Source organism: Crinia signifera, chromosome 3 (genome assembly GCF_055691185.1).
Source record: "Crinia signifera chromosome 3, ASM5569118v1, whole genome shotgun sequence".
NCBI classification, from domain to species: domain Eukaryota; kingdom Metazoa; phylum Chordata; class Amphibia; order Anura; family Myobatrachidae; genus Crinia; species Crinia signifera.
In genome coordinates this window covers 70,741,662-70,755,742 of record NC_139219.1, presented here as the reverse complement: position 1 = coordinate 70,755,742, position 14,081 = coordinate 70,741,662, and the positions used below count along the sequence as shown (strand labels likewise).

General features: G+C 42.9%; 1 protein-coding gene across 1 annotated transcript in view; it reads left to right on the top strand.

Moving 5' to 3' along the window:
- The window catches only part of LOC146063528 (nephrocystin-1-like), a 204,840-nt gene that overhangs the window by 24,076 nt on the left and 166,683 nt on the right, over positions 1-14,081 (top strand). The window contains exons 12-17 of the mRNA XM_083175967.1: positions 1,894-2,022; positions 4,005-4,079; positions 5,835-5,945; positions 7,812-7,894; positions 8,651-8,727; positions 11,329-11,428. Coding sequence (XP_083032093.1) covers positions 1,894-2,022; positions 4,005-4,079; positions 5,835-5,945; positions 7,812-7,894; positions 8,651-8,727; positions 11,329-11,428 — 575 coding nt within the window. The remainder of the gene's footprint in view (positions 1-1,893; positions 2,023-4,004; positions 4,080-5,834; positions 5,946-7,811; positions 7,895-8,650; positions 8,728-11,328; positions 11,429-14,081) is intronic.

The window sequence follows — 14,081 nt, the reverse complement described above, 5'->3', positions numbered from 1 at the left end:
TTCAACTCGGACCAGAAAAAGAGGGGTAAAAGAGACAGAGTGTCACTAATGCAATGGGAGGCGCAGCTGTATTCAATATAATAATAATATATGCCACAATGGTTATTAAAAACTTTAAATCACATAAAAAAAAATGTATACCTGATTAACAATTTTCTAAAGTGCACTTCATTTTAAATGACAAGACAAGACAAGACATACATAACACATAACATCAATAGAAGGGCTGACTCCTTATAATATATGAACAATATCTTAGATCAGTGGTTCCCAACCTTTTTTCTCTCCCGTACCCCTTGATTAGACTTTTCATTGATAAGGACCTCCTCTCACTTTGAAATATGGACAGTACTAAAGGTGCCCATACACGTTACAATTATTGTATACAATATTGTATACAATATCGCATCTCTTCGCATATCGGTTTTGCGATGAGATCAGATCTAGTACAAAAAGTATGTGCAGCACATACTTTTTGTACTAGATCTCATCTCATCTGATCTCATCGCAAAACCGATATGCGATGAGATGCGATATTGTATACAATATTGTATACAATAATTGTAAGGTGTATGGGCACCTTTAGCGGTATGCAGATCCTTATGCATGTCCTTATATTAAGGAGGAGCGGAGGAGTAGTATACAGCAAGGAATCATGTTCTTCTGTGTCTAGACACTGGTTGTGTATTATCTCCAGGATTCCCACTAACACCGGTAGGATTACTGCCGCTGCTTCCTCCACCTTTGTCAGTGCTGGGCAGATGACTGCTGATGTCTGAGGGCAGCGCGGGAAGCTCCCAGTGGATTGCTGGTCAGGTATATGACACAACATGGTTTGTCTCCATGGCAATGGGTCTTCTTCAGCCATCAAAAGACCTTTTCATCGTCCGCCATTACCAATATTATTTTCAAGTACCCCCAATTGGTCTGCAGAGTACCCCCGGGGGTACTAGTACCCCAGGTTGGGAACCACTGGCTTAGATGTTTAGAATACCAAAGTTTTGGATTCAGGCGACAGAGGCTTAGACAATTTATAGTTACCAGTCCCGCATTTGTGCATATTGATCCTCCAATGGCTATATTATTGCAGATTCCTCAGATGTAATTATAATCCTTTACCAGATATTTAATCTGGATTTTATGGATATGGGTCTTTCAGCCAAACGGTGGAGCTTTATATGGACTGTCCAGCAGCCGTTGACACCAATAGCGCTTCTCCCTGGGTTGCGGGAACCGAACAGCAGGGCTTGAATAATGATAGAATGCGTTTCTCCACCTTTCAGTATCGTTCGGCGGCTTCCTCAGCTTCCTCATAGCTGAGGAAGCTGCCGAACGATCGAAGCAGAAATAGACTTGCTGGGCAATTTGACAGACTTTTGATACCGATGCCACGAGGCCACACACCGGGATCGAATCTGCTTCTATGCAGATAAACACTGTTCGATTCAGAGTAATTTTCGATTTGGTTTCGACTATATAGTCCAAATCAAATCAAAAATTACCCTGATTGGAAGTGTGTGTACACAGAATAATAGTTTTATCTTAAGATCCACTGATCTGAAAAACAAAATCTGTCTCCAATGGGAAAAACCATGTAGCTTGGAGAAAATGCAACATGTGCAGAGAGTTAGATTTGGATGGGGTGTGTTCAAATTTAAATCTCTAGATTACAGTGTAAAAAAGCCAGTATTTGCCCTGCACGGAAACACAATAGCTCACCCACATCTAACTCTCTCTGCACATTACATTTGCCTCACCTGCAGTGCACATAGTTTTTCCCATTATGATCTGAAAAGAAAAATCTTTTTTTTTTCTGAATAATTCCCTAAATAAAGTAACATACTGGTAAATGCCAGTTTTTAATGTAACTATCTATTATCAATTCCCTTTCAGATTCTACCTTTGCCCACTCGAGTCTCATTGGTTATGACATTATGGAGCTGCAAAATGATACCTCTGCCTGGGGCTACTATTCAGGTTCTTAGCAGACATGTGCGCCTCTGTCTTTTCGATGGCACTAAGGTAAGGCTATTGTTTTATGTGCATTTTCCATTAAGTGGTATAAATTCAGATGTGTCCATATAAACCCAGTGTCGCTCAGAGGGGTGTAGCATACCATCTTTTTAAAATCTATTTGCTTCTTATTCTCATCGCAGAGGCAGCAAAACACCCCCTGGCTACTAGAGATGTTGGGCTGCCACTTAATCCGCACAGGAATTAGTTAGAAACATGTACAAAGTAAAAGATGGATCACAATGGAACTTGGCATGAGAGAAAGCAGCAGCTGCTGCATCATAGTACTTGGTATATAGATGTAGACTCCTGGTAGTAATTACTGTTATAAGGATAGTGATATGAGTTCCTGATTCAGATTTTTCCATCTGGGCATATGGACCTTTAGCTTCACCACTGACTCTACTGAGTAACCAGTTAAAAGATTGTCTGACTTGCGTCTGTCCTATTCATTGTACATGTCTGTGTGGGTGGCAACTGAACCACATGAAGACAAGCCCCACGGCGCTGCGTGGTGCCACGGCGCTGCGAAACACTTGTGGCGCCTTATAAATAAAATTATAATAATAATAATAATAATAAGCAGAGCATCGGGCTGCAGAACAGAGTGACCTGGAAGTATATGCAGGAGTGTATCTACCCATTGGCCAGGATGGCATTCGCCAAGGGACAAGCTGAGGGGAGGGCACCACCTGGGCCTGGGGTAGAAGTTATGTTTGAGCAGATGCCCCACCAACCAGCAGATCGTGATCTGTGCCATTCTCCCCCCAGGCTCCACAGCTGCCCACCTCTTCAGAAAGGGGGCATGGTGTAGGCACAACAACACTCATGGCTCCAGGTCTGCCGATGCCATGTTCGTAAAATTAGAGCTGGGGAAACACTCCCAGCAAAGATAAGCGATATAGTGCATACACACTGAACAGTATCATTGAGTGACAGTGTAAAGTATGGGGGGGGTAATGTGTTTGTTTATCTTTATTTGCCTACCAGGGCCAATTTGTTTTCTGTATTTACTGTACTTTGGAACCAATGTGTCTGCTCTTTTCTCTGTAGGTGCCAATGTGTTTGAATTTTAGTATGGGGCAAATGTGTTTGTATTTAATCCACTCCTTAATAACTCCATACCTCCCAACTGTCCCACTTTCTGCAGGAACGTCCCTTTTTTGAGCGTCCCCCCAGTCACCCAGTGAGCAGTGGCGAATAAACGCTGTGTGCATGCGCACAGCATCTATTCACGCAACGAGAGGGGCTGGGGGCATGGCTAGAAGCTCACAGAGCCTCGGGCCATGCCCCCACAGTGGCAAAATGGGGCGTGGCCTAGTGAGATGAAGTGAGTTGTAAGCCATGCCCCCTTTCTGGCAGGCCGGAGAGACAGAAAGTTGGGAGGTATGGAACTCCCACCCCCTCAACAGATCTCACCGTCATTAGGGATGCTTCCAGAAATTTCCCCTGCTGGTTGTCTATCCCAATCCACACCTGCATGAGTCCACTGTAATGTGGCACAATAGGAGCTGGAGGGCACTGTAATGTAATAAAATCTGATCTGTTCGTTATAATGTGAAGGGCACTATAAAGTTACATAAAAAAAAATTGGGGTACTTAAATGTTACACAATATGAAATAGAGGCACTATATTGTGGCATGATGTGAACTGGGGCACTGTAACATACTGTGTGCTATAATGTGTACTGGCAGCCCTACAATGGGACCTCATGTAAACTAGTGAACTACTATGGTTCAAAAAATAGTGCACTTCAGAGAAGCGTCTCCCAAGAATCATTGGGACAGTGGCCTTTTCAGTCTGTTGCTATGGGGCCAACAAACGTCTGGCTACGACCCTGTTTACTAATTAAAATTCTGTAGGATTTCTAATAATCTATGATTTGGGCACACTGAATAAAATGCATGTATCATGCAGGCTAGAATGTGACCGCTAAATGTCATATATGTACAGTGTACTGAACAGAGCCTATGCATTTTCATGTTTTTAGGTTTTTGGTAACATTCATACAGTAAGAGCTACGTGGCTGCCCAAAAACCCCAAAACATGGACATTTTCACCTAGGGTGAGTATGTTTATCCAGACTTAACTTTGTAGTGGACAATGTATTGTATAGGGACCAATAGCAGGAAACAGTGCACCTAACGTAGCAGGAGTAAGAACAGGAGATGTGCCTAGACAGGTAACCTATAAATTACACAACACATAGACGCTAGAGATGTGAGTGTGTGGCAGGTACATGGGCCTATGGCAATGCTGTCTCAGGGATACAATGAAGCATATAAATCCCAACCAGCCCTGACATACTTATGTTCGGGATACCAACCACTTGGATATCATCTTCAGCATCTGGGAGCGGTGTTGGAGTGGTGGAGTTCCAGCGCTGCTCTTCAGGTCAGTGTCAGGATGTTACCGTCAATATTATGACAGCCGGCATCCTGAAAGCTGGGATGCGGAACATATCCCATGTACAGTACGCAGAACATGATGATGATGCCCAAAATGGGATACTATGTTAAGATTTGTCAATTTACACTTATTAGGCCTGCGCTGTGTATTCATCTGTAGATTATTGGCGTTATTATTACTATTTTAAAAAGCACAAGAACATAACAGATCGCTTTTGTATATTAAAGAATACAGCATTGCCAGTAGTGCAGATCTAAATTGAAACTTAAAGGCGGCAATACACTGCTACAATTTCTTATAGCAGTGTAGAGCCAGCCGATCCCCCTTGAGCTGCCCGGGACCTTCTTGGGTGGCGGGATCCCATGCGATGTATCGCATGAGGTCCTTTTGCATGTGATATATCGCATGTATCCCAGCAAGTGCTGCCTGAGGCTGTCCAATCCAACAGATCATATGTGCAGCACTTGCGATCTAGGGGCTCTGATTTAATGTGCACAGGGCCGCACATTGTATCGGAGCGGATCTAACACACATGCGCTTTACCTTATTTACCTGATTTCTTGTCCCGATCCATCAGAATTGGGTGAAATCGGGCCAAATCGCACTAATATATGGCCACCTTTACACAAACAGATTAACAATCTCTTATTGCCATTTATTTTCAGTGTAAAGCACCAACATATTATGTCGCACTGTACCATTATTAAGAACAAACTGTACAGACAATATAATAACGTAAGCTTCAATGGAGCTAAAACATAAAGTAGAAAATTATCATTTTGAATTGTACAGGGCTGTACAAGTGGTTCCATCGCCCAGGGTACGTGGCACCCATTGCATCTGTATTTGGCTTGCAGGGCACCTTGAAGAGCATGTATAGCTTTCCTAAAGTCCCCATTGGCAGTGCTTTACTTCCTGCTGACAGCGTCCCCGCCCCCTTGGCGTGAAGTCATGACGTCACATGTTTGGAAAAATATATTGGGAGAAACAAGTGTAGCTGACAGTTATCAGTAAAGCATTTAGCTAAATAATACAAACAAATAAACAAAAAACAACAGTTTATCAACCGTATTCAAGGTCAACCTTAAATACAGTTGTAGACTGTTTTTTTTTTCTTATTTCTACTTTTAACTAAACGACCGTGTATTCAGTCACCATTATAATTATGATACAGACGATGATTATGTTTAAAATGACCATAGACTGAGATGTTTTTTATTTCTGAGCAAATTGTCATTTTTGACTTTTGCAGTTATTGGACTTTTCTAAAATCCTTCTTACCACTAACAATGTTGTATCATCACTGTGACGCTGTATTATTCACTAGAAACCTAAAACGCTTTAAAACAAAAAAAAAAGGCCATTGCGGTCTAACATTTTATGTACAAATTTTGACATTTTGTGTGTTTAGGTCACAGGTATTCTTCCAAGCTTGTTGGATGGTGATTGCTTTGTGAGATCTGCCAGTCAGTCCCCAGACATAGGAATCCTGTTTGAAGTTGGAATTACCTATATCCGCAACGTAAGTGAATTAAAGGGGTGCCAGAGGACTCACCGGCAGTCAGGATTCCAACAGTCATTACCCCGACGTCGGAATCCAGACTGCTAAAAGTCCGACAAACGGGGAGCGGGTATTCTCCCTTGTGGGGGTCCACAACCCCCATAGAGGGAGAATAAAATAGGTGGCGAGTGCAGCGAAGGGGCTTTGTTGCGCTCCCCCCACCTGAAATAAATAAAAAAAATAAAAAATCTTGTCTTATTTGAATAGTTTCCTTTGGTTTTGTAATACTATGCTAAATATTGCTAACTATAAGACCATAAGTGGACGTCATACAGTTTTTATTGTATAGTATATAAAACATACTTTCCATAATTAAATTCCTGAAGTAGTTTAAGCTTACAATAGATTTCATAGTACATCTTATATGGTGTAACCAGGGGCGGACCAAGAGAGGAGAGCAGGTGTGCAGCCTCTGTGTGAGCCTCTCCCTCGCTCTCACTGCGCATATGTTGGTTTCTGGGAAAATGGCGTGGGATTTCTGTAGCGCACCTGCGCCATGTTTCTGGTTATAACTGCGGCGCAGATCTAGTGAAGCATGATATTTGTACCATGTTCCTAGTGATACATGTGGCACAGAGGGAGAGGGAAGTAATTTGTATTATTATTATTGTTTATTTATATGGCGCCACAAGGGTTCCGCAGCGCCTGCCAATACATAGATGAGCAAAAGAACAAAGCAAAAAAATAGTGATTTACAGTACAAATTCAAATTAGGACAAGTACATGGTAAATAAAAGACAGTTACAGCATCGGACACCTATGCAATTCTAACAGTGGCAGAGGTTGGAAAGCACATGAGGAGAGAGGGCCCTGCTTGTTAGAGCTCACATTCTAAAAGGTTTTGTATGGTTACAAGGTGTGCAGTGTGGGCAAACTACAGGGCTTATAGTTTGCAGATAACTGAAATGAATATTTGTGTTGGGTCATTTGCCATCAGCACTAATTAGAACCCATTACGTGTAATTTGGCCTGATAGTTACATGTCCGGATCTGGATAAAGTACTAATACTGTATTTGTTGTTCAGGCCATAAAATGGATTTTGCCTGTGTTAGTACCTTGAGAATATTTGGATGATGTTCTAAGATTCTGCCAGTTCTACATGAATCATTTGGTTACTCTGTCCTTCTCATTGGACTTAACATGTACTATGCATATGTATCACAATCCTGTAGTCTTAAGATACCCATACGATGGCTAATACAGCCATTCATCCCAACCTTTAGCTGTCTGGATTTCTATCAGATCTGGACGTACGTCTTTATCCAATCTACAGTGTCAATCGTTCGGTGCTCGTGCCAAACATGCAGATAAGACAAAGTCTTACAGTCTAACAATGTCCAAATTACACAAGAAATGTCTAACACATGCTGTCTGTTGAGACGTAATGCAAAATTATACCAGTTGTGATTGTGATGAAAGAATACGCAAATGGCATTCAAGGGTGATTCTAGCTGTAACGCTGATATATTGTACAATAGTCTCTTTTACCCCTACACATAGACAACTCTGGACTGTTACTTCCTTTCACGAGCTTGTATATGCTTACCCTATATCATTGGACCCAGTCTCCAAATTTTATGTTCAATTGTTTTATACAATCCTATGTAATAAAAGGCTAACTCTGCTCCTCACCTCTATGGGTGGAGTTCAAGTGTTTTGTGCACTGGCGGCTACCCATGGGGCATAATTCAAGTGTTGCTCCATTTGGACATGCACAGCCACCAGCACTGGCATTATTGTTATGTTTTTTCATCATTTTGACAGCGTGGGAACTGGTAGAATGATAATTGTGTATAATGTTTTCATTCAATTTTGTTTTTTTGCAGTCAACAGGGGAGAGAGGAGAGCTAAGCTGTGGTTGGACCTTCTTACAACTCTATGATGTTAATGGAATCCCAATACCTTCAAAGTAGGTTCATTTGATGTCATAATGGTCTGAAAAAAAAATCTATTTTTTAAAGGTTCGGGTATCAGCTTGCTATTTAAAAATGTAATATATATATTTTTTTCTCCAAAATATTTTTATTAGGCAGTATAACAAAGCAGCCAAAACAAGAGGAATATATAATGCAGCATTGTACATGTGATGCATTGCCATAAAGTACAGTATAAAAATAGAGAAACCAACTCCATTTTCCTTTTTCCATCAGAGATACACACGTTATTATAGTAAAATGATAAATCCAAGCCAGCTTAGACACAAAAAATGGAGACAAAATAAATAAAAACAGTTGCCAAATAATAAAGGCAAATAAAAACAAATATAACATTAACATCGCTTACCAGGAGTCTCAGGTCATAGATCCATCTATGTAATATCCATCCATCCCAGAGAGGGAAAAAGAAAGAGAGGTTATGAAGAAGAGAGAGAGAGAGAGAGAAAAAAAAATGACGCAATATATGGTCCACAATCTATTAGGAAGCCTCCGTCTGCTTTCTGAAGCAAGTACCAGGAGGTATTTTTGAAGTGTTTTTGTATCGCTAATTTGGTAGGGATGAGAAGTGTGCGAATGTACTAGGGGGCCTTTAGGGTTACTGTACATGATTCTGATCATACACTTGTATAACTGCGTGTGATACATAACTTTAACATGAATATCGTCATACATAACTTTCATATAAAATAGTAATAGTAATATGGACATGACCACATTTTCTTTTTTAGGACCTATGAACTGACATTGAACGGTGGCACTCCCTATGAACGTGGAGTAGAAGTGGATCCATCTATATCCAGACGTGGTATGCACTGGGAATGTTTTTTACTCATGTCTGATGTAGTTTGTCAGTGGTTCCAAGGCACCCAGGGGTGCCCCAAAGCATTTGCTTGGGTTGCACTGGCGGGGTATTTTTCAGGGGGGGAATTCTATATATAAATAGATTACACTAATGCAGTGCACACACGGTGCGATTCTGACTAACTTTGACTATATAGTCAAAATCTAATCAAAATCAAAGTTTTCAGCCGCATTCAATCCAGATTCGATGTAGATGTGTGTTCCCGTTTATTGTAAATCATGTAGAAAAATAGTACAGGCAAGAAAAATCTGTACTATATAGTCAAAATCGAATATGTTTTGCTTGCTTTGCAATTCGATCGCAATTCAGGGAGGTTGAAAAGATCATCAGTACTGACCTCCCCTCTGTTCAGGACCGGTACTTGTTCAGAGTCGAGAAACGTACTGGTCATTGTAGACCAACTGCATCCTGGCCATGAATTCCTCAAAATGCTTCCATCTGGCAGATGCTTCAGGGCCCTTCCTGTAAAGTCAACTAGAAGTTAAAAATGATTCTTTCCTCAAGCGGTCCACCAACTGAACAAGACTAGCATGCCCCAAAACCAAATAACTGTGAAGTAATATACACTGTGCTACCCGAGGGCTAATGCTGGCCATACATCAGAAAGATTGATCTTAAGATCGATTGCGCTCATGATTGTGTCCAATTTCCCTTCAATTCTTCGGCAGTCCTTGGTGGTTTTTGGACACACAATGTGCACACAATCTGCATACAATCCATTTTACAATCAATTGAGATTGTATGATTGGGTACAATATCTTTCTGATGTATGGCCACCTTAAGAATGTTGTATGTCCCCCTTGTTCTACTGTCTCCTGGCAGTTGCAATGTTAACCAGAAACAAATTCCAAGTTTACGAAAGTAAATCTGGACAATAAAACTGATTCTTATTCAATCCCAATTCGATCCCAATCGAATCGGGATGGAATGGAAAGCGAATCGCAATGTGTGTACACACCTTAAGCCCCACGATTCCTGTTTTTTTTGGGAGGAGGAATGGTCATAAATAACGCAACTCTGATGGAACTACATCACATTGGCTTCACCTTCTCCACAGTGACCCGCAAATTGCGACAGTTTGTCGTGAGGGGCAAAGTGATATTGTATCCAGTCTCTTGCCTTTGTTGGGGGTTGGGGGGTGGGTTGTTTTTTGGTACTCAGAACCACCCCCACTGTGTGTGCTGCTTTCTGGGTTGGTGGTCCTGGACCGTTAAATTTTTTATAGTGAATGCAATAGAAAAAAACAGTGCTTGTGGCATCCAATCCTAAAATATGTGGACAAACACTGTCCCTCATCACTTAACTGAACTGAAAGGGGTGTACACACGGTGTGATTTACTTTCTATTCAATCCCAATGCATTCGGGATCAAATCGCATGGCTCGGTGTACACGTTAGATTTAGACTACATAGCACAGATCTGTACTATATAGTCTCGTCTGCACAGTCTATTTTTCTATTTCATTTCGATGCCGCGGGGCCAAGCATTGGCCTCAAATTAAAATAGAATGCGTAAAAATTCCGTTTGATTTTGATTCGATTTCAATTCGATTTTTCTTCTATAACCAAAAAAAATTCTGATCCTCTAGGGTGCCCTATTTAAAGCAAGTTTGGGAATCACTGGTATATGTGATTTGGTACTTGTTTCCTAGCACGGCGCCCAATTAACATATGTACGGTAGCGTAGTGAAATCACATCGCACATTGCATAGCCCTTTTGTGCCTTGTGATGCGTGCGATGCGATGTGATCTCAGTAGTTAATTTAGTTAATTTCTTCTCTGCACCCTGACTCAAATCACATCGCATCACATGGGCCTTTTTTGTGGCATGAGATGTGCGATGCGATCTAAGTAGTTCATGTGGTAAAACACCTAAAACACCACCACTATCCACGTCACCCCGAAGCATGGCCAGCGTACGCATTACGCGTCCTCCCAACTTTTTCTTACCCCACTATCCATGTTGGCATGGGGTTATTTTATATAGTGTGGCGAGCGGAGTGAGCCACCGAGCACGAAGCGTGGCGAGCCCCGTGAGGGGACGCGAAATACATGTAAAGTAATCCGCGTCCCCTCGGGGGGCTCGCTTTGGGCTCGGTGGCTCGCTGCGCTCGCCACACTATATAAGATCAACTCCACACCATCGTGGATAGTGGGGGTATGAAAATGTCAGAGGACGCGTTCCGCCGCACCTTGCGGGGCTCGCTGTGCTCGCCACTCTTCGGGGTGATGTGGATAGTGGGGCTGTTTTAGGTGTTTTACCATATTAACTACTGAGATCGTATCGCACATCGCATCACACGCATCGCAAGGCACAGAAAGCCATGCGATGCGATTTCAGTATGCAGAATAGCCCACTAAGCAAATAACTTAGTTGGCGCCGTGCTACGAAACAAGTACCTGTGATTTTTTTTATAGAAAATACAAAACATACTGAACATGTTGTATAATGACTACTTTTATAATTTCTTGAAAGTAAACAGAATAATATGCTGCATGTTGTTACTGTCTACTGTAGTGAATAACACAATGCTTTATCCTGTAGCAAACAGTGGCGTCTTTCACCAAATGATGACGCAGAGAAGACAGCCCCGGCTACTGGTGAAGCTTAGATCTCTGAATAGGAGGAGGAGAGACATGTTAAAGTATGTGCAGATCACATGTCATTGATTGACACTATTAATCATGTCCGTACACGGTGCTCATTCTGCAGGTCACTTCATTTTAACTGGACTACTGTAAATGATGGAAACACCAGGTAGAATCCTAGACTATGTAACCAGACAGATTACCCAACTCATGGTTATCCACCAGAGAAAATCAGCACAGTCCTTATCAACATATAAAGTGGTACAGTTACAAAGGATTCTGTGGTACCTACTCCCTTTGAGGCCTCCAGTCCTGATACTTGTTACCGGAGACCTCCAGTCCGTGACTTGTTACCGGAGACCTCCAGTCTGTGATACTTGTTACTGGAGACCTCCAGTCCGTGATACTTGTTACCGGAGACCTCCAGTCTTTGCTTCCTGCTCCCTGGAGACCACCAGTCTGTGTTGCTTGGTATTGGAGACCACCAGTCTGTGATACATGTTACTGGAGACCTCCAGTCTGTGATACTTGATACTGGAGACCTCCAGTCTGTGCTCCCTGCTCTCTGGAGACCTCCAGTCTATGATACTTGTTACTGAAAAACTCCAGTCCTGATTCTTGTTACTGGAGACCAGTCCGTGATACTTGTTACTGGAGACGTCCAGTCTGTGATACTTGTTACCGGAGACCTCCAGTCTGTGCTTCCTGCTCCCTGGAGACCACCAGTCTGTGTTGCTTGTTATTGGAGACCACCAGTCTGTGATACATGTTACTGGAGACCTCCAGTCTGTGATACTTGTTACCGGAGACCTCCAGTCTGTGCTCCCTTCTCCCTGGAGACCACAGTCTGTGATACTTGTTACTGGAGACCTCCAGTCTGTGATACTTGTTACCTGAGACCTACAATCTGTGTTCCCTTCTCCCTGGAGACCACCAGTCTGTGATACTTGTTATTGGAGACCACCAGTCTGTGATACATGTTACTGGAGACATCCAGTCTGTGCTCCCTGCTCTCTAGAGACCTCCAGTCTATGATACTTGTTACTGAAAGACTCCAGTCCTGATACTTGTTATTGGAGACCACCAGTCTGTGAAACTTGTTACCGGAGACCTTCAGTCTGTGATACTTGTTACTGGAGACCTCCAGTCCGTGATACTTGTTACTGGAGACCTCCAGTCCGTGATACTTGTTACTGGAGACCTCCAGTCCGTGATACTTGTTACTGGAGACCTCCAGACTGTGATACTTGTTACCGGAGACCTCCAGTCCGTGATACTTGTTACTGGAGACCTCCAGTCCGTGATACTTGTTACTTGAGACCTCCAGTCCGTGATACTTGTTACTGGAGACCTCCAGTCTGTGATACTTGTTACCGGAGACCTCCAGTCTGTGCTCCCTTCTCCCTGGAGACCACCAGTCTGTGATACTTGTTATTGGAGACCACCAGTCTGTGATACATGTTACTGAAGACATCCAGTCTGTGATACTTGTTACCGGAGACCTCCAGTCTGTGCTCCCTTCTCCCTGGAGACCACCAGTCTGTGATACTTGTTATTGGAGAACACCAGTCTGTGATACATGTTACTGAAGACCTCCAGTCTGTGATACTTGATACTGGAGACCTCCAGTCTGTGCTCCCTGCTCTCTGGAGACCTCCAATCTATGATACTTGTTACTGAAAAACTCCAGTCCTGATAATTGTTATTGGAGACCACCAGTCTGTGATACTTGTTACTGGAGACCTCCAGTCTGTGATACTTGTTACTGGAGACCTCCAGTCTGTGATACTTGTTACCAGAGACCTCCAGTTTGTGATACATGCTACTGGAGACCTCCAGTCCGTTGCTTGTTACTGGAGGCCTTCCATTTGTGATACTTGTTACTGGAGACCTCCAGTCCGTGATACTTGTTACTGGAGACCTCCAGTCTGTGATACTTGTTACCGGAGACCTCCGGTCTGTGATCCCTTCTCCCTGGAGACCACCAGTCTGTGATACTTGTTATTGGAGACCACCAGTCTGTGATACTTGTTACCGGAGACCTCCAATCTGTGTTCCCTTCTCCCTGGAGACCACCAGTCTGTGATACTTGTTATTGGAGACCTCCAGTCTGTGATACTTGTTACCAGAGACCTCCAGTCTGTGATACTTGTTACCGGAGACCTCCAATCTGTGTTCCCTTCTCCCTGGAGACCACCAGTCTGTGATACTTGTTATTGGAGACCTCCAGTCTGTGATACTTGTTACCAGAGACCTCCAGTCTGTGATACTTGTTACCGGAGACCTCCAATCTGTGTTTCCTTCTCCCTGGAGACCACCAGTCTGTGATACTTGTTATTGGAGACCACCAGTCTGTGATACATGTTACTGGAGACATCCAGTCTGTGATACTTGATACCGGAGACCTCCAGTCTGTGCTCCCTGCACTCTGGAGACCTCCAGTCTATGATACTTGTTACTGAAAAACTCCAGTCCTGATACTTGTTATTGGAGACCACCAGTCTGTGATACTTGTTACCGGAGACCTCCAGTCTGTGATACTTGTTACCGGAGACCTCCAGTCCGTGATACTTGTTACTGGAGACCTCCAGTCTGTGATACATATTACCGGAGACCTCCAGTCTGTGCTCCCTTCTCCCTGGAGACCACCAGTCTGTGATACTTGTTATTGGAGACCACCAGTCTGTGATACATGTTACTGAAGACATC